The sequence below is a fragment of the Acinonyx jubatus genome, chromosome D3, assembly GCF_027475565.1.
Source record: "Acinonyx jubatus isolate Ajub_Pintada_27869175 chromosome D3, VMU_Ajub_asm_v1.0, whole genome shotgun sequence".
Taxonomy (NCBI): Eukaryota; Metazoa; Chordata; class Mammalia; order Carnivora; family Felidae; genus Acinonyx; species Acinonyx jubatus.
The window spans coordinates 72,489,438-72,510,690 of NC_069392.1; the positions used below are offsets into that span (position 1 = coordinate 72,489,438).

General features: G+C 39.9%; 1 protein-coding gene across 33 annotated transcripts in view; it reads right to left on the reverse strand.

Moving 5' to 3' along the window:
* TCF4 (transcription factor 4) overlaps window positions 1-21,253 on the reverse strand; it is a 355,693-nt gene that overhangs the window by 160,146 nt on the left and 174,294 nt on the right. For 29 of the 33 annotated variants that reach the window (XM_053205724.1, XM_027069021.2, XM_027069028.2 and 26 more), the window contains one exon: window positions 17,043-17,107. In XM_053205724.1, the coding sequence (XP_053061699.1) occupies window positions 17,043-17,107 (65 nt within the window). Of the gene's footprint in view, window positions 1-15,167; window positions 15,600-15,634; window positions 15,832-17,042; window positions 17,108-17,211; window positions 17,231-21,253 lie in introns of those variants that run through there. The other 4 variants (XM_053205727.1, XM_027069033.2, XM_027069031.2 and 1 more) reach the window with 3 other exon arrangements.

A 21,253-nucleotide genomic window follows, 5' to 3' on the forward strand; every position in this document is an offset into this window, starting at 1 on the left:
CCTATTCAGGGCTAGTCTGCAACAAGACTGAATTATACTGGTATCCATTATACCTAGAGAGAAATATGTATTAGAAATGAAGAGGCAGAATGATCTACCTTTCCCCCATCCTCCATCTTGTCTTTCTCCCTTCTAGCCACCAGGGGGCAATTTGGGGATAGAGACTCATAGAGGAAGCTGAAATTCTGAGCTTTAACAAATAATTAAATATTTGAGGGAGGGGGGTTATGTTGGAATGAATCTAAAAGTAGGGCTGAAGGGAGAAACCCAGGGGACCCAGAGAGCAGAAAAGTGAGTTCTCCAAATCTTGCACTTATTTTGTTAATTAGCTAAATAACTCTTAAGCTCAAAGATATCCCCTCTAAACTAATAATTAAATGCTAAATTCACTAAGGAACTACCTTATGAGACTGACAGGTATTTTTACCCACTGATCATAAAAATCTCCCTCTCTCTCTGTCTCTGTCTCCCTCTCCCCCCCTTCCTCCTCCCCGTCCCTCTCATACTTGTCTTTGGTTTTTAAAAGAGCAGCTGGTTGGAAGCAGAAGATTCAGGAAGAAAAACAGGGGAGATAACCAAAGTAGATACAGAGTCAAATCTGTGGCTGTCCACCTGCATTGCGGAAGTCAAAACACCATAAGTCCATTTTAGATAAAGATGAATTTTAACAAAACGCAGCCTCACTGAAACTGACCATAATGTAGCAAAGATCTTCCACACTCACCCTCTACCTGGCCACTTTTATGCAACTCTTCTTCTTCAGCTATCCAAACAAGAGTTCAATCTGCCTGTCATGCCTAAAATAAAACCCCCAAATGGTTTCTCTAAAATAACTGTTAAAACTATTGAAGAGTGAAAAAGGAGAAGTGGAAAGAGTAGATACTGGGGATAAGCGTCCTTCAAACTTGAGAGAAAAAGTGAGACTTCAAGGCTTTTCAAGCTCTGGTTCGGTGCTCACAGCCTCGGATGTGCCCATAGTTGTCAAAGGCCGCAGAACAGGCCATCAGACCATCACTGCAGGGTGCCCCAAGTGGCAGAATGTCCACATGGCTGCTGCCTTCTAGCTCATCTCTGGAAGACAAAGCTGTCTTTCTTTGAGAGAAATGTAAGAAGCCATTCAATTTCTGTCTGAATTCAGGACCAACAAGAAGGAGCAGTGCCAGAACGGAGCCTAAGACCAGCCACCACTTCTCCAACACCAACACCTTCAACCTGTTGAGTCAAACCAGAACAGCAGGCCCTGAAATTGGGTCCCTGTCCAGGGAATCCCCCTTGGTGGGGTTTAATGTCACAAGGATGCCAGGCCAATCACTGAGTTCTGAAGGACTTGGGATACTCCCTCTCCCTGCTCTGCCCGTACTCTTTGAAAGCTGTATTATCAGCCACATAGACCCTATTCATGGACACCAAAGTATACCAACATCACATAGCCTTGGACACTCCAATCATTTCTGGCTCTTTTCTCCAATCCACTATTCTAGCTAATGCTAAAATGGACATCTTCTGACTGAAAGCCTTTTCCCTCTTATGAGTTCTTTCCTAAACTTCAAAATCCAAGAAGCACAATTGCCATAATTTCATGGTTGAACGTCAATTTGCAATGTGTTATTTTGTAGCTTTTCCCAAATCTCATCAGCACTGAGGATTTCTAATATTGAATGTGGCCTTTCAGTTTTACTTATGAAAGCAATGCTCACTATTAAGAAAATAAAACAATATAGGAACCTGCCAAGGGAAAGGACCAAGTATTTTGTACACGTATGAAAATCAAGGAGGTCATTCCCGGCCACCCCAGTTCGTCCCCACGCCCAGCTTCGAAGCAGTGGTGGGAGCAGCTCCTGGGAATGACATGACACTCTCTTATCTCTTTCACTGGCTGGCTCTCTCTTTCACCTGCTTGGGAGGGGCCAGCCCTCTGCCACGCATCCTCCATTGTCCCAGAGCATTCCCAGGGAGATGGGGAGATGGGAGGTGCTTGGAACAGAGAGAACAACCATATCACAGAGGCTTGGGTGACAATGGCTTGCCACCTTGTACATGTCCCTTTAGAGCCCCTAATATCCATTTTTATGCTAGAACAGAAGAGGGAAGGAGGCAATCATTTCTACAGAGGAAGAAGTTATTATTGAGAAAAAGCCTGGGCTATAGAAATATAGCAACTGGAGGGAGTTCTGGTCACCTTGCCATCCCTCTCAAGTGAAAGTATTGTTCGGGTTCTCGTGGAATCCTGCCTTTGTTGCTCTGAGACTTTTAATCTCTAAGTTCATTTCACATTTTCTTTCTCTTGAGAACATGGCCTGTGTGTGAGCTCTTGCTCGTGGCAAGTGGACCTTCTAGGAATCACATCTATGGAAAATAGAGTATTGACTGTCCTGCTCGCCTGGCTCACAGTCTGGTTCTTACCAGAACAATGGGGGCCTTATCAGCCCTCTGGGGTGCTGAAGATAGTCAAGACTCTCCCTAGTTCCATTAGGGCTGCCTGACACCCTATCTTGCACACTTGCTTCTTAGTTATTGTAAAGCTTTTACATATTTAGGGAGCTTTTCCATCAAAATACTCTGGAATGGCTAGAGGCTCAGACGCATTAATGATATCTGCACACATGTGCTTTTTATCCAAGTTCACAGCTCCTGGTCATTGAGGGTAAACAGTGTTATCAGTGATTATTATGGATTTAGTCAAATATATTTTATTCCTGTCATTTATGAGCACTTGTGTTGGCTGGTATTTACAATGTCGGGATTCTGTCACTTTGGCAACCTTCTGAGACAACATTTTTCCAATGTTACAGTGACATTTCAAAAACTCAGTATTTACAAGCAAACTACACCCTCTGGCTCTGTGATGGTGCAATTCAGTGGTTGCTGAACAAAGAGGATATGCATCTAGAAATTTCTTCAGGAAGTACCTCCAGCTGCTACTGGCGATTACTTCATGGTCTAGGGTAGCCCTATGTTCTCTGGAAGGAAAAGCCTACAAAGACATCAAGGAAAAATGTCAATGTTACATGCTATTGAAATGTTAACCACTTTGGGTGGGTCCATACGAGTGAGGTCCGCTGTGTAAAGCTGGCACAAGTCTCCTAACATCTCTGACCTTCAGCTTCCCATTTTGCTATAAAGCAGCATTAGGTACTAGGTGGCATTTAAGTCCTTTCTGTGACATTCTATCCTAAGGATTTCAATAATACATACAAAAGTTAAACTCATTATCATCATTAGTTGTTGTTGTTGTTGTTGTTGTTTTCGTGTCCAACCTCAAGGTTAAAAGAAAAAGAATCGTGTGAGGGAAACGTGAAGAAGCAAATCATGATCTACTCAGCTCATCCACTTCTTCCTGTTTCTACCCAGCCTCTATCAGGAAAGATGTACCCAGGAGAATGAAGGAGGAAACCTGGGAGACAAGACGCAGTTGGTATTTTATTTTTAAGTTTATTTATTTCTTTTGAGGGGCAGAGAGAGAGACGGAGAGAGAGAATCCCAAGCAGGCTCCGTGCTGTCAGTGCAGAGCCCGATGTGGGGCTCGAACCCACAAACCGTGACATCATGACCTGAGCCAAAATCAAGAGTCAGATGCTTAACTGACTGAGCCACCCAGGTGCCCCGAGACACAGCTGGTATTGTACTTCACCCATGGGCTTCAAGGCCTCACCATGCTTAGGCAGCTTGTGGCCTTTCTACCAGTGGAGTAGAGTTACTACCACTGACCGGCAACTGATGCTGTAGGGAATATGTACCACGTTGTGTGCAATTTGTAGTTACTTAATGAGAAACATTCAAAATACATACTCTCTTTCGTGGCCTCTAAAGGCAATGCTCTAGATATACAGACTGCCAGGTTCATCATAGCCTCCTTAGAAATGCGGTCTTACTGACGGAGGTCCCAGTGCACTAAGCTAGATGATACCTAAGTTAACAGTGAAAAGAGAGGGGAACCATCTACGAGAAGACTCTGTGGGCTATTTGCTCTGACAAAAAGTGTCACCAACTTTATCCAGAAATAAAGAAGTGATACGGAAAATGATAAATCTGGAGCCGAAGGACTTTGCCCCCTAGTCCCATCTCTGCCACCTGCTATTAATAGTGACAAAACTGCTCTGAGTGCTTCTGTTTTGTTATCAATGGGGATTGAAAATAGTACCTACCTCACTGGGGTCACCAGCATGATTGATCTAAGACAAGAAATTTGCATGAAAGTGCTTAAATACGTCATTTGCTCACAGTTGTAGGATTCATTACTGTTGTTGGTGCATTTATTCATTTACTTATCCATCCAATGACATTTGAGCAAACACTCACTGAGTGTCCTCTGTTAGGCACCAGGGATGCAGATGTCGGGCCTGCTCCCTGGCATTCTCTGGCTGTGGGGAGTGTGACAACTGTCAGGAGCAGTGGCACCTGTGTACAGAAGAGAGCCCCTCATTGTGGCCTGGGTATAACAGCGAGGGTCCCTGGAAGAAACAAGGCATGAACTGAATCTTGGATAAAGAGTGTGAGTCACCTGGTAAAATGAATGTAAGGGGAGAAGGAGAAAGAGGATGAAGATATTCCAGGCCAATGGAAGGGCTCTTGTAAAGACAGAGACAATTATGAAAGAGCCCTTAAGGGAACTACAAACAGCTCAGTATGGCTGGAACAGATGTGAGTGAGTGTGTAGGACAAGTCTGGAGGCCAGGACCAGGGCCAGGCTATCAAGAGTCTGTACATCATGGTAAGGATGGGCCTCTGAAGCCATGAAAGGAGGCTAAGCAAGGGCATAACAGCATCAGGATTTTGTGCAGAAAAGCACTTCAGCCGCCATGTGAGGGAGAAGGTGGGGACGGAGGAAACTGGAGCAGTAGAGAGAGCAGCAGTGGTGACTGTGAGAGTGGGGGGGTGGGGCTGATGTATTGGTAGAGGAAGCCAAATCCATGAAGTCTGAAAACTGAGGGCTTCTGGGGGTGAGGGAGACAAACCAGTCTCAGATGGCATCTAGAGGTCAGTCACCAAGCGAACACAGATGGAAGGACTAATCTTGAGGGGGAAATTCCATCACTAAAATTCAAGGTCAAAAGCACAAAACCTTAGTTGCCAAATTTTACTCTATCTCCTTGAAAAATATACCTAAATAAATGTAAGAATATGAAATTTGGAAAGTAATGAGTTAGAGCCTCCAATTAGATGACTGTACTATTAGCTCAAACCCTCTACCAGGGTAGTGATATCATGATCTTCGGGGGGTGGGATGGGGAGAAATAGGGTGCTATTTCATAATACATATTTACTGAACACCCAAATGAAGTTATGGTAGAATATATTATTGTTGAATGTTCTGATTGCTGGTTGAGGTTCTACAGAGCTGATTTAGTATGTCTCCATTCTGTTTCTAAAGCAGTATCTACAAATACCTAGAACACAGGTAAAATTATTTGCACCAGGTAACTAAGGGAGACCTATTGAATAGAACTCCATAGGAGCCTCCAATCTTGGCATCTGAGTTTTTGAAGGTACACTATGAAATTTAGGAAACAATGTAGTTACTTAGGATACAATGAGAAGAAAAATCTGCTTTGTAAGGAGGTATGAAATAGAGACAGTCTGGACTCTAGGAATGATAGGATGTATGTGTTACTTGCAAAAGGGAATAGAGAACAAGTTCTCCTAGAAATAAATCCAAGTATAGTTCCTTCTTCCATGTTTAGGACCTTAAACTTAAATATTCTTACCAGAATATGACACCCAGGACTTGTACTCTAGAAACAAATTGAAGCAAATCTTACTTAGTAACTAAGTGTCAACAGGACTGAGAACAGATCTACATTAGTGATTTCTCTTTGGTTGAGACAGTTAAATGGTAGAGACGCGGAAAGACTCCTTGAGGGACAATGTCAGAGTAGTAGCAGCTGTTGACATTCTTCTTTGCCACATGTCATTGTCCACAGCAGATCTTTTACCACTGTCGATGTTGTGTTGTACCGGTCACTCTACACATGACAGTTCTGAGTTGCAGAGCTCAGTGAGAGAAACAGAACTCACAGTTCAAAAGCACTGGTAATAGATATTTCTACAGAAGGTAATCACATCCAGGAGAAGAAATTTCTGTTGATGGGGCTTCCAAGGAATAGTATGGCCTGAATTAAGTAGTATTCCCCCACATGTGCATGAGTTTTGTTCAAAAAATTTATTTAGAATTTATAATGTTATTTTTCTATAACACAAACAAACTCACAAAGTTGAAATCCTTCTAAGATCTTGAATTCTGATTCTCTTGGGGTTTGGGATCCTAGTTGTCAGCAATGACCCTATCTAGGACTCGGCTTTTTTTTTTTTTAAAAGTAATCTCCACGCCCCACGTGGAGCTTGAACTCACAACCCTGAGATCGAGAAACAGAATGCTCTACCAACTGAGCTAGCCAAGTGCCCCTAGGACTTGGCCTTTTATCCCCACTAGACTCTGAATCTCTGTGAACTGTGAGAGGGGCAGAAAATACCCTAGTTGATCAGAGACCGAGAATAATCTCATGGGCACAGGCAGCCCCAGTGGAACTAAATGACCAACAGTTTTAATCAACAGTCTTGATTATCAAAAAAGAAAATCCATCATTTAAACTAAATGCAACTATTTTTAATCCTGACTGGTGATCAATAAGGCAACTACACTACCTACACTAGGGCAACAATCATGTACTATTTAGCTGTGACTTTTTCCTACGGAACCAGCCACTTTCCAACTGCCATCAGAGGATCTATTTCGTAAGTGTACTCACTTGGGGAACAGGCACCCATGTCTCATTCCCTGAGTCCATTCACACACTGCCCTTTGAATAGCACAAAACATTCTTTCTTTCTAAGGAACTACGCAATGGGGAACCTTCACATGCTCCTAAAAGGGTACACAGTTTTCTTCCTGTTCATATAGTGGCCATCTAGTCCTTGGAATTTTCTCTGACAATAGGAAGCAAGCTCATAAACTTTTCTTCTTAACTAAATCACTGTACTTGTGGCATGATTAATTTACTATGAATAATTATATAGACACCCTAACATACTTGTTTTATTCCTGTATGAATAAAAATTTATTTTATAGACATTTATTATTGACCCATTCTTCAAAAAAAAAGAGTAAATATTAAGGTAAGGAATCTAATCTAATCATCTATGTATTCTTTGTATGACCTCTTAACTCATTCTTTCTTCATATTATCTCCTTTTCTGCCATTATGGTGATCAAATTGATCTCAAAAAAGATTGTAAAAATCTCTATCAAAGCACAAGATGAGTTCATATTTTAACCCTGATTTTTTAACCTTTATGTCTATTTAATAATCACTTAAAAATTAAAGCTGCATGCTGGGTCCTTTCCCTTTGACTTTATTTATCCTGTGTTTACTGCAGCGAGGCTCTCAGTGTTTCCTTCATACAACTTGCATGGTATTTTTTTTTTTTATATGTGGAGATGAGGCGGAAAAGGAAAACAAAAGTGAGAATAGATGAAAGTGACTTATTATCAAAGAATGAGAAAAACGAGCCACTTGGCTAAATAAAAATAACATATTTAGTGATTTGTAATATAAGAATAAAATGAACTCACTGGGTCTCGGGAGGTCTGCAATATGATCTTTGCAAAAGGTAGCTTGCCAATTTAATTGAGGTAGGAGTTATTTAATTTTTTTACAGGTATAGTTTTCAATAAAACTACATATGCCTATAATACTGCGATGGCAGATGTGTCTCGATTATTAGAGGTGGGCTCAAGGGAATATATACAATGGATCTTGAAATCTGCAAGCAGCTGTTGGGGGGGGGGCTGAAATGATGGGGGAGGGCATTGTACCACACACACATGTTCCTTAAGAGCAGCAATGTTTTGTTATTTTACTGCAGGTGTATTACAAAGATGAAATTTAATAACTTACTGTATACAATACCAATAAAACTGAAAAGATTCAGTGCCCTGCTGTTCATTATCACTGTACAAATGAGCTCAGATTATTCCGTGTGCATGCACAGTCAGACCCCGATACACAGGTACCCCCACATCTAGAGCTCTAGAGAATGGTCACTGCTTGAAAAGCTCAATGCTATTCCTCCTAATTACTTTCTTATCACTGAAGTGTCATTGTCCCAAATTTACACAAATGTGGCTTTGAGGTAGGTTGAAAATAAGATGTATATAGCGTTTTTTTTTTTTAAATGTCATAGAAAGCCTTCACTAGAAGATGTCTTTTGAAAGGAGAGAGTAATGAAATCAACGGTTACATAGATTTCATTAAGTTACCATAAGAATTAAACAGTGATGACATATTCTATTTAACAAAATCTGGGGAAGTGCCAGGCCAAGAATGCTATCCCACCAAAACTGGACTTCTCCCTTTATTAAGTACAAAAATAAGTGCCATACTATGAAAAAACATTTATGCGCTAGAAATCCTAAAGCAAATGCAACTATGTATTCTTGCCGGTTTTCTTCTCCCAAGAAACTACTTCTGTTGGATAATAAATAACACACTGAACATAAAAGGTCCAGGCTTTAGGAAGCTCAGTTTAGTTTATCTGTGAGTGAAAGTATATGTAAAGAAATCCACATAAACATCCAGAACACAGACACCCAATTTTTCAAAGGATGAGGCTCAATTCTAAGCAGGTTACCATATCAGGTCCGGCAGCAGACTCGGTATCTATCCCTTTCTAAAGTATTTATTTCTAAAAAGATTATGGGGTTTTGTTGGGATCTTGCAGTGTTCCCACTATTTTAACTTGGGGGTCTTCCGTTTTAAGAGTTCCAGAAGATACCTTCTTAGTGATGAAACCATTTCAAGCATGCTCATAAAGGAATAAATATTTCTGCCATTTTATATTGAAAAGTTTTCCTGACACTGCATTTGGGAGTATACTTCCTTCCTTCTGGAAAGAAGCTTTAGGGCTATCCCGATTTCTATACTATAGGCAGGCTCATGTCAACATTAACTTTTATCAAGTACACGTCAGTGTGAAACCAATTGTTTAGTCACTAATTGATTTTCCCCTTTCTCTTTACATATAAAAAATATAAAGATGAACTGAGTTCCTAATTGCTAGTGGTTATTAAAACCTCCCAAATACATCTTACAGGAAAAGAGAAGTTACTCCAAAGATTCTAGTGAAATTTCCATTTGGATACCAGGACTCCTTTTTCTTTTTTTCTTTTTGGTGTCCGATAAATCATCTCAAAGCAATTTCATTTTTTCATGCACTCACTGTCCTGAACTGTTGTATAAAACTTGCCTGTGCGTCTAACACATATATGTCATTTCATATATTTCACAAGTGAGTTAAATGCCATAATCGAAAAATTATGGGGTCACATTTAAGAGCCTGAGAAAGGTATGGTTTTAGAATTTGACTCTATGTAGTTCTTGTATTTTCAGAAAACTAGTTTGCTCTATGAAGAATCCAAATTCATGTAATAGCAAACCATATTCTGCCTGCATTGCACAAAAAGCAAGGCCCAAATATAATCTATACATTTTTAAGAAAGTGTTCATGCTGTTGCTAAAATGTGAATTGGCATATTCTACCCCAGCCTTTTCACAGTGAAGCTTTATTGGTTTTAATGAAATTACACATGCTAATTCTGAAATTACAGAATGGATCATGCATATAGACACAGGCGGTTTACTTAAAAATAAGAACAACCAAAAAGGGCCAGGCAGTCAGGAGCCATGTGGTTCCCCCCACCCCGCCCCAACCTCCCGCCAAGGGCACAGAGTTCTAGCACATCCTTAACAGACCTGAGTGAAGCTACTATTCTAGGCACCATGTTAGGCCCAGACTCTCCAGTGGGCCTGGTATCTACTAAAAGTGGTTTTCCAGATGGGCTGCAATATGGATCTTTGAGCCTAGAAACCTCGTCATAGGTGGGGCAGCAGGGAACCCACACTGGGAAAGCACTGGCTTTAAAACCAGATATTTTAGAGTTCAGAATCCGGCTCTGAAGCTCACTTGGGGTGTGACCTTAGTCCTGCTTGCTCTACTTCTCTGGGCTTCACTTTCTTAATCATTAAATGAGGACAATAACAATCAGCATAAAAGTTTATACTCGCACCTACTATTACTTCCCAGGCTTCCTCTAGATTGAGCTCGGACTAACTTTTAGAGATCCATTCATTTTGACATCCACTCATCAGCCACATCCGGGTTGTGCAAGGACTGGGGAGGGACCAGACCCACTATCTCAGTGACCATCAACGAGACAACTTTGAGAATCACAGCTGCCTATCGGACTCAGTCGGTCAGCCACTGACAGTCAGTCTTGTGAGGTCTTTAAAAATAATTACTGGAGTATAGAGGGGCAATGTGAGAATCTAGAGAAACTCCAGTGCTTATAAGATTCATCTAAGAGCGAGTGATATAGACATTGTCATAAGGTCTAAAATTTCAGCAAAATGCTAAAGTTTAGTTTGCAAGGAAACGTAATTGCCTTATTCTTCTTGCAATTAAAGCTTTTCTGACCATTAGCCTGAGCCACAACAGTTTTTTTTTAATCAATATACCTTAAGAGACTTTAAAAATGCTTTAATGCTTCCAGTTCCCTCCAGTACCATATTTAATACAAGGATTATTAGCATTAAACTTGTATATGTATGAAATATTTAAATTACCAGTGCTAAAATACGAGCAATGAAAGAAAGCTTTTTACAGAAGAATATCAGCTATAAATTAAGATGAAATGATGGTGTTTTTTTTTTTTAATCACTACTTCAAAAGCAAGCATCATCAATGTATGCTAAAACCATCAAGCCTAAGAGTACGGAGGAAATGGGATATCTGCCCAGTGCGAAAGTATCAACACAACAACTGTTTACTGATTGCAAGAAGAGAAAGATTTCTTTACAAGAGAAAGATTCTGGGGGTCCCCACTTTCACCAAGTGATTAAAGTCAGCATCATCAGTAGCAGCATAACTTGACATTATATGCCTCCGAATGGAATATAATATGAAGCACATAGCATCATCTATGACATACTCGGGCCCAAAATGTGTAGCATCCATACGAATAAACCTTTAGACATAATTTCCAATCTGTAGGTGAGACAAGTGATAGATAACAAATTAAACAGTACCACAAAGAAATAAGCTGACAATTCTAGATAGGGGAATATTTTTCAAGACAACTGGCCTGATTTCTTTAAAGTAAATATATTTTTTTTAATTACAGGAATTGTTCTAGTTTAAAAGAAATTATAAAGAGACACAGAAACCAAATACCACGCATGAATGCGATGACTGAAAAAAAAAAAAAGCTACTGAGGACATTTTCATGGGAGGACATTTTAAGAAAGGTGAATACAAATAGGGTATTAGATTGGGAAATTATTATTATTTTCTTTAGGAGTGATAATAGTATTTTATTTCAATGGCTAAGTGTTTTTAATTTTAAAAGATGTGAAAAATCTAGGGGTGAAATCTTATTAGGTCTGCCACTTAACAATGGTTCACTGAAAAATGTACATATACATTCATCTACATGAAGCAAATATAACAAATATTAGCAACTGTTTAATATAAGTGGTGGGTATACGACACTTCATTTTATTGTTTTTTCAATTTTTCTAAGTATTTGGAAATTTATGCTACGTAAGATGTCTGAACATTTTTTTAATTAAATAAATGGAGCTTGATGGTCTCTGTTCAGAAAGCTGCTATGGGGGTTGAAGGGAAAACATGTAAGAGCCTCCCCTTGTTTTTTTCCATTGTACCTAACACACAGGTAGAGGGCCAATAAATATCTGCTCACCAATGCGATGAAAGAATGTCTCCATTCTCCCCTTTGGTGAGTTTTGGGATGGCTGGTGTTGGGTGAGAGGTCCACCCATTAACAATGCCCCCAAAACAAACAAGCTGCTGTGTGAACAACTGCCTGGGGCACAGTCGCGATGGCACACACGCGGTAAACTCGGGCCCTGTGATGTCTGAAGTCATCATAATTATAAATACTCTGCCTCACTGTCCTCACTGGCATACTCCAAAAGGATGGGACTGGATTCTCACCTTTGGTTCCAATAACATGCCCACCGGAAACCCAGAACATAGAATTCTCTCATCATCTCCTTTGAGAACGTTCAGCCTAGAACAGTGAGACCAGCACGGGGCCAGTACCCGGCGCCCTGTAAGTGATGAGCGACTTTCCACGCTATGACCTGTGTATCATTCCGGGGTCTGCACAGCACATTAGAAGGGCAGACTTCCAAAGGACTTTCTTTGAGACAGTATGGATTTTCTCATTTTTGTAGGCATGAAAACAATGCTAACTAATGGTTCCCATACATTGCTATTCCGACTTCCCGGTCTCAAAATGTGATGCTGGGGCCATAAACCTTAGGTTATCACAATTCTCACCCTGCTAGGCACAGAGTACACATAGTGCAAGATAAAGCCAACGTGGCCCCTGCCTTGTAGGAGTTTACAGAATCTTGCCGGAAATCAGCATTCAACAATCCAAGAGGCGCTATGGAAGGGAAGCATAAGGCAATACACAGGCACAGTACGTGGGCGGTAGAGGGTCCTCGGAAGAATGCATTGGACCCAGACTGATTTACTGTCTGCTATGAACAAACATTTAAGTGTAATGTCAAAGTAAAAAACAAGATGCATTTCTGCTTCCACAAGATCCAAGTAGCCATTTTTTTTAAGAACAAAGGATTTCATGCCTTTTTTTGCTTCCATGCTTCCTATTTTGACTTTAGATAAGGAAAACTTAAAGGGGCCAAAAGTTTTCGAATTAAGTCACTTGTAATTCTGTCTGTATCAAAAATAAAAATAATCAAAAGAAAAACAATCAGTTCATAAATGTGTAATTCGTTTCAGAACCAACTATAATGTTTAATTTCAATGAAGCAAAAACGAAGTTTATGAGCAAGTCAAATTTCATATAGAGAAGATCCATTTTCTATAGTTTCAAAGTTTCTGGAATTTAACAAAAGTATCTGAGATTATGCCTAATTCTTAAATCCCGTTGGTTTTAAGATCTCAACATCAAATAACTTTATCAGCATAGTCCTATTTGATTACTTGCTGAGAAAGAAAAAGAATGCAGTTGAGGTTAGAGCCTTGGACTTCACTAGAGAAAACAAGATATGGGCTGGGACATTCACAGTTGCAGAATTTTGTATAAAGACCTCAAGGCGTCCTCCTGATTTTCAGTAAATCACTAATTCTCACTGCCTTTTAAATGAAGTTTTTATGCAGTATATATCCATGTCTTGAATAATCAAATTAAGGCAAAAAGTCTAAAAGCTCTTTCAAGGTCACTGGCAATACCAGTTTTTGAACACATCTTTAAAATACAGTACATTCCTATAGAACATTCTAGGAAATCATCAAACCTAGCTACACAGTACATCACCTGGGAACTGTCAGAAAAGCAAAGGCCCAACTCAGAAGATTCTAATTTAATTGGTCTCAGATAGGGCCCAGCTTTCCATATAGTACACACACACACACACACACACACACACACACACCCCACAAAACTTGCCCAGGAGATACTAATAATGAAACGATTGCCGTAGACCTGGTCTATATCCCAAAAAAGAAAAGACAAACAATTCCTGATAATCCATCCTGAACTTTCATTTAAGGAGAAAACTTCTGCCTTAATAACAATCACTTGTGTTGACATCATCATTCCATTCAAAAACAGAAGATCTCGGCAAGATTAGAAAGTTTGCATTCACCAAACATCCTATTCAAAGCAGCAAAAGAGGCCAAAAGCAAATGACATTGTTTTTTTTTTTTCCTTTTGTGATCTTCAATGATGCCCATTAGGTATTAGTTATTGGTTACCGGATAGAGGTTGGACTATCTTGCGAAAAACTTCATTTCCGCTCATTTTCATTTCTGTCAGACTTTCCATTAAAAATTTTATTTTCTCTCAGTAAAAGTAGTATGAGGTTGCAATTTGGCAAGAACATTTTAAGCCTGGGTGTGATTTCCGTACCCCAATTTGATTTAAATTAGTTTTGCCATATTTAGTGAGGACTAAAAAAAAGTCCATTTGGCCGCTTTGCTTTTGCCTATTGGTTCATTATCTACACAGTTTCAAAAGTCTGAAAAAGTTACCATGTTTATTTCTGATAATTTTACGTGGAAATGCATTAATGAATTCATATTACTATTTTTAATGAAAACAACTTAAAAAAAACCTGCCAGCTTCTGTTTTTTTGGCTAAAATATCTACTTTTCAAAAAGCCACATGTTTTTCACTATTCATGTTAAATCCTCAAGAGGGACATCACAGATACGTGTAATATTTTTTTAACCTGATGCATTTTCGAAATACCATACACTTCAAAATAATAATTTATTTCTCCAGGACAGCATTTTGCTACCTGTTGCTTACCACCGCTATTTCTCTACACCAGACAAAAGGCTATTTGGGATTGGAATATAAGCATGTTCCCATGTAACAGTGCTCAATCCTCTAAGTCCACAGGATACATTGTTATAATATGATAAAGCTGCTTTTGGAGCTCCTCAGGGCATACCATCTATAGGATTTCCACCCAGCATCTGTATAATGTAGTAAACAGGAGAAAACAAAAGCTTTCTCTCCAGGAAGCCACTCACCTTACCACACAGTGGGGAATCATTTCAGCTGTGATCTGCTACTTAGACTTGAAGCCCAAGTACCCGAGACTTTGCCTTTCTTTTTGGTTTGCATAGCTGGTGTTGGAGACTGGGATTCAAAAAGCAATTCGGCATAAGAGAAACATTCACTGGAAGAGACACACCATGGTCTGCTCTATTCTCAAATTTCACGGAAAGCAGAAGAAATTCATAGGATGTGCACTTTTCCTCTCCAGCCTCAATTTTCTCAATCAGGGAATTTCCAAAATTTTGCTCTTTTATTTATCCTTAAGTGATCACACTGTTCATGGATACTGCTGAGACCATGCTAAGCACAGAGATAGTCGGTTTTTGCAAGACTCACGACCACGAAGCAGAAATAAGAATGACAGAATCGCCACACTCCACAGCTACATTATGAAGACTTTTTAAGAAAAGCATATGCACTCATACTCCTATATACAACAGAATTTTCCTGGACATGAATGTCTCAAAATGAGCCTCCCAAGGCCCGGAAATTCAGCCATCACACACCAGTCCGTCCACCTCTACTCCACCCTCTGCCCCCTTCCACTCCTCACCTTGTGTCTGCCAAAAAAATCACTTCAGTTTCACCCGAGGGAAGTATTTCCCACAAACCGAGGGAGGGTCTGTGTCCCTGCACATACACAGACAGACTCACGCGGTCTGGATGATGCTTTAACAAGTTAAGGGGCCTCGCGCTTACTCAGCAGAGGAAATCTTTGTGTCTGTGAGGAATCACGCCAATTCCTATTAGTAAGAAAGGATACAGGGGCGAGGAAGCCTATTCTCTCATTGACCAGAAAAAGAGGCCCAGCGAAAACAGAGACCTCTGCCATGACCATCTGCAAAAAGGAAGGATGTTGTCAACTTTCTTCTCCCCAAAACTCTAATGACCTCTGCCTTGACCCTCAGAAACCAGATACACAGGAACCGGCTCTTCTGCAGGAATTGGGAGCTTTACACTAGAGACTCGGCACTAAGAGGCTTGTCGCCCGAGCTATCTGCCCCGAACATTTGCACTCACATTCCAAAGATGTTTCCGTTGCGCTGGAATGGCTGTAAATTTCTTTCCTGCAGAATTCTTTCCAAACAAACTGCCATGAACTGTACTCTGCAGCTTGTGCAGCAGGACTTCTTAACCAAGCACAGTTCCCCTCATCGCAACCAATCTTTTAGATGCCGAATAGGATTGAATTGGTAGCTGGGCCAGAGGAGGCAACTTTAAAAATGCAAATATATCGGGGGGGGGGGGGGGCGGGAGTAAACCTCCACCAGAATTCCATTCCACCTTTAGTGACATATGACTGATCCATAAAGGTAAATCCTTCACGGGCTCTATTTCATTGCTAAAACTATTTGCTTGCATTTTCCAGGATATATTAAACAGGTTGTTTCAAAAATTCAAAACTGATTTTTTTTTACCCATTTCACTAAAGAAAATGGGAGGGTGAGAGGGTTCCAGAGAGCAAGCATTCCCTTTCTAGCACAAGAAGGTACATTCTGCTTAAATGAGGAATAAAACAGTAGAAAGCTTTGAATATTTGATAGGATTATTCAATTTTATCAAGAGTTTTCCAAAGTAAGAAACCAATGCAAAAAAGAAAAAGGAATCCCAAACAAAAGATTTTAAAGATGCGATTAATTCCAATATTGAAATGAAAAAGAACACATCTATAAAAACTCAACTCTCTTAAAGCTTATACTTTGGGCTCTGGATATTATTTTCAGAACTGGGCTTTCTCTGGGCAGTGAAAAGTATGCAAATGCAGAGTGCACACAGACGCAAACACACACATGCTATACCTTTGTATTACACTGGCATTTTATTATTTAATTAAAGTATTCTTATTTTTCTAGCTCACGCATGCTTCCCTTGAGACGGCTTTGCTGTTAGCCTGCTGGCCTTGACTTCCAGCCAAAAACAATTCAGAAACAAAAAGGGACAACAAATCATATTTTCACAGACATTTTTATCCCTCAATACAACCCTGTTTTCACACAACATCATACAGCCCCTATGAAAACTATAATTTAAGGCAATAACCACCCGAACCCAGGGTCTGACACATGGCTGCATGAAGTATTTCTAGTGTGAGAAATTCTCAAGTTCTTAATTGCAAATAAACTCTTTTGATAGAACCACTTTAACCGGCGTTGCTGGTTTGCAAACAGTGCCACTGGTACCGGCTGATGGATTAAAAAATAAAAACAAGCCAGTGAATGTAGTTCTGATACAGCAGGGATCTAGAGACGAGGTGTTTATTACTTCCAAGGTCTGTGTTATTTCGTTACTTTTTAGAAGAGGGAGGCATCGGCAGACTTTCGGTGCATCTTAGTGCCACAGTCTAAGATGCATCACCTAATTTACAAAACAAACCGTCATTTACCAGGTTAATTCTCTCAACCCTTCCCCAAGCAAGAGTCTCACTTACCTGGTGGCAACCCTGTAAGTTTGATTCTCTCCCATAAGATGAGTAGGAGCCCCTTTCTGTTTTACCTGCCAAGAGAAACAACAAAAAAGTGTAAATTACGTTTTTCCTTTAAAAAAAAAAAAATCTCCAGGTAACAGACATCCACTTCTCTTCCCCGATGTTTACATACGTAAAGTAGGCACTACGGGCAAATGTATGCAAGCAAGAGAGGGAACAGCACTTCCTCACTCTGGCTATGATAAACTGGAAAAAAAATATCCTTCATTCCTATTCTTAGCCAAACTGCTCCACACTTCCAAAAACTGTCATTCCAATGGCCTCCACTTTCTCTAACAAACAAATTGTCAGCCCTTATTTTCACTTTCTTTCTCTCACAAAATTTAAACAATTTCATTTTTATTTACACAGCAGGCAAATTATCTATGTAATGACCCTAGTCTAGTAATTCCCATTGATTATATTGACACTTAATGGTGAGGCCAAAGCTAATCAATCAAGGCTCTCCAGATGGTGAATATAGCAAAGAAACTACTCAAAATTCTGACTCTCTCTCTCTCTCTCTCTCTCTCTCTTTTAAGCTCCCTTTCCCAGGGGTACACCCTATAATGATCGAAATGATGATGGAATTTACATTTGGGAAAGGGGGCTGTTGAAAAATTGCCCCCTCTGAACCCAAATTCAGATTCTACCAACGGACCCAGTGGAACAAGGAATAAGGCAACATCAGTGTCTGGTTCCAATTCTAACAACTCAGTTTTTATCCGTAGATGGATCTACAGAGATATATAAAGCCTCAGATGCTATCTGGCCACATCTAAGGATAACATCAAGGCTGCTCGTTTGTTTATTTTAGAAGTATCTTTAGCCTTAATAATCTGCAAGGGAGACAATGAAACCACATTTCAAGAGATCTAAGCAGTAGAATTTAGTGACATATGAAGAGTTGTCATAGAAAATTGATCCGTATTACGACATTAAAAAGGACTAGTGACATGACTAGGTGCCCAGAACATAAGCCCCACCCCAAGAGGGAGGGTTACTTCTTTCTTCAAGAGTAGAACTTAAGCGTACATAGTCCTTTACACCCAGGACTCTACTGTTCTTTTTTCCAATGGGAAGACTCAACAGTGGTATTCTGAGACACTGAATTGAAATCCTTCTAAAGTTTACAACCCCCAAGTTTTCCTCCCTCAACTCCAGTTAAAATAAATGTTAAAAGTAACAGTAGTCATTTTTTAACTTTTGGTTCAATGACAATGCTATTAGAGTCTACCTTCCTGACACCACACAAAGAACCTATCTTTAATAAATCTTCTATCTTGTCAAAAGTGCACCTTGTAGCTAAGTCACTATATACACAAAACAGAAGATGATTTTCAAAAAAAAAGCCAAACCTGAGTTTTAAAATTTCTCTCTCGGTATTAACTCTTCTACTAGCTTCAATGAATCTCAGGCTTAGGAAAACACTTCCCCCCTACCCCATTTCTGGTATTGTGTTGAGGGCAAAGTAGAAAATCAATGTCCGTATCAGTTTCAATTCCAATGGAACAGGATACCATCTCATAGACTGTCTATCAAGAAAGATCTAAGAGAATAACTTTCATTGTATGAGGATTTTACATTAAAGAAAAGACACGTTTACCCATTTCAGAAGCATAAGTGGTCATATAGACATACGTACTCTTCTGTGTAAACCAAGTGTAAACTTATACTCCTTAATTTCTCTTTGTAAATATTACTAACAGAAAAAGCTCAACCTTTATGAGCTATCAAATGACATATGTCCTTCCTTATGCTCTTATGTCTAAAAATCTTCAATACAGCCACCACATAGTTCACTTTGATGTAATATCCACTTGTTTAACAATCAGAAAAGCAGGTGGAGTAGGGAGGTAGGCAGACAGACAGATAGAAAGATAGATGGATAAAGGAGAATTTACTCTGACTTCCCTGTTAAGTGAACAAACATCTAGTGTCCTGTTTGGGTAATTTCTAAAAATCAGATTGCAAAATATAGTAGGAAGGAAGAAGGGCTATCTAATTTTTCTCTAGAAGGAATTACTGAAGCTATCCCCTATAGAATTTCACCACCTGGTATTATTTCCCACCCCTGACTCCAGCACAGAGATCTGGTTCCTACCAGGATTTGTCTCAATTCATATATATAAGCTGGGGCTATTCCTTCCATCATTTTAAAGGTAGAAGATCAGTGCAAATAGTAAGGGGGAAAGAGACGGGAGGAGGGAGAGAGAGGGAGAGGGAGAGGGAGAGGGAGAGGGAGAGGGAGAGGGAGAGGGAGAGGAAGAGGGAGAGAAGAAGAAGAAGAAGAAGAAGAAGAAGAAGAAGAAGAAGAAGAAGAAGAAGAAGAGAGGGAGGGAGGGAGGGAGGGAAAGAGAATATGAATGAAAATAAACGGAAGAGAAAGGAGAGAAATAAAGAGAGGGAGAATGAAATGAAAAGAGCAAGGGGGTAGGAAGGAAGGGAGAGAAGGAGGAGGGAGAGACGAGAAGAATATGAATTCACGCTGCACAGAGTCCCCAAAGTACTCTTGGCTACATAGACCCAGCATTCTTTACTATCATATCAGATACAGACTGCTTAATCTTAATTTTGCTTGTTAAAAAATATTTATCCAGATACAAAAATAAACCCACTGCAAATTACAAGTTGTCAGGGTTAAAAATCTACTCCTGTTTGTGTGGGGGAGGATAAGAGACCAGCATAGACATGAATCATTCTCAGTAATTTGAGTGTTTCCATGACATCAATGGGCACCCGTCCAGGACTCTGTCGAAGTCTGCGAGGTACCAAAGAGGCAGCGCAGCCAGCAGGAGGCTGGGAGGTGCACTTTTTTTTAAAATTTTTTTTTTTTTAGGATTATGCTCCTTGTAAAGATTTCATCTGTAGCATCCACTTTTACCATCAAATAGATCGCTCCAGAGATCATGAGAGAACACATTTCATTCTGATAGTGTAAGCCTTTAACTTTATTACATCTTTTTGTTCCCAAATTCAACTATAAATCTGCCCTCACAGCCCAAACCCCTGTTTGGGAGCAAAATAATCAGGGACTGTGGGCAACCCGAGCACCTTCTCAAACATATTATATCTATTACTATCATTTGCTAATGACAAACAGCAGCCATTTTACAATGACATCTCAGTTTCTAAAGAATATATATATGTACATATATATATCTTTTGTGTAAACTGTCCATTAAAAATTAGCTATGGTTTTGATGTTGATTTTCTGCTTAAAATTCGCTGGAACATTTGTTTCAGATAATAAAATTTTCAAGAGCACTGATAACATGTCTAAGTAGGATTCTTAAGTGACTATCTGTGCTCATGAACACAAAAGCCCCTAACTATCTGCGTTTCCTCTATGTCAGGCATGGGTTTTTGTCACTTATACCTACTGGCTGGCGCGGACAGCTTCTTTCCTCCTTTCTCCATTCTTCGACACCCACCTCCCCCCCCATCCCCACAACCACAATGAAGCCCTGAAAGAGCTGAAGGTTCTATTTTCCCAATATTTAAAAGAGATAGCAGCGATGAACAAACCCGGCGCGTTCACTGCGGAATTTTCGAGACAACCCTCTAGTACGACGATGCGACAGCCGCTGCGGATATTTTTTGGCACAAAGACAATGGTGGCAGTGCCAAGCCCCATGGCGAAAACTACTCAGAAGAGGCATAAGGGTGGCATTAATCGCTCAAGTCTTTTACTGCATGGACTACTGCTGTCCATATTTTAGAAACTAAAAGTACCCGTTAGTAACATTTGTTGTATGCCCGTAAAGGGGTGGGGGGGGGGATTCTGAAATATATACCAGAAACCAATCTTGTCAGGCATTTGATTCATTTTTATACCTAAAAGGACCAAATGTTAAACTTTGCTGCTGGTGATGATTTGCCTTGCACGAAACAAATGATATGACCTAATGGAGTACACTGAAGGCTGAATGAAAGCTATAGAGAGGATTTCATAAACTAAGTCGACATATTGGCTAAACAACTTTCTTCTGCAAAAATGATGTATACAAGGAACATGTAATACTATGTCACAATTTTTTAAATTAAGCAAGAAAAATGCTGTAAATGAGCAGACACAACATCCGTCAATCAATCCTTCTGGAGACAAAGGAGATCAACACGCAGCCCCTTCTCTAGAATAAGTCGGCATCTACAGTGAGCAAACAATCCAGAAA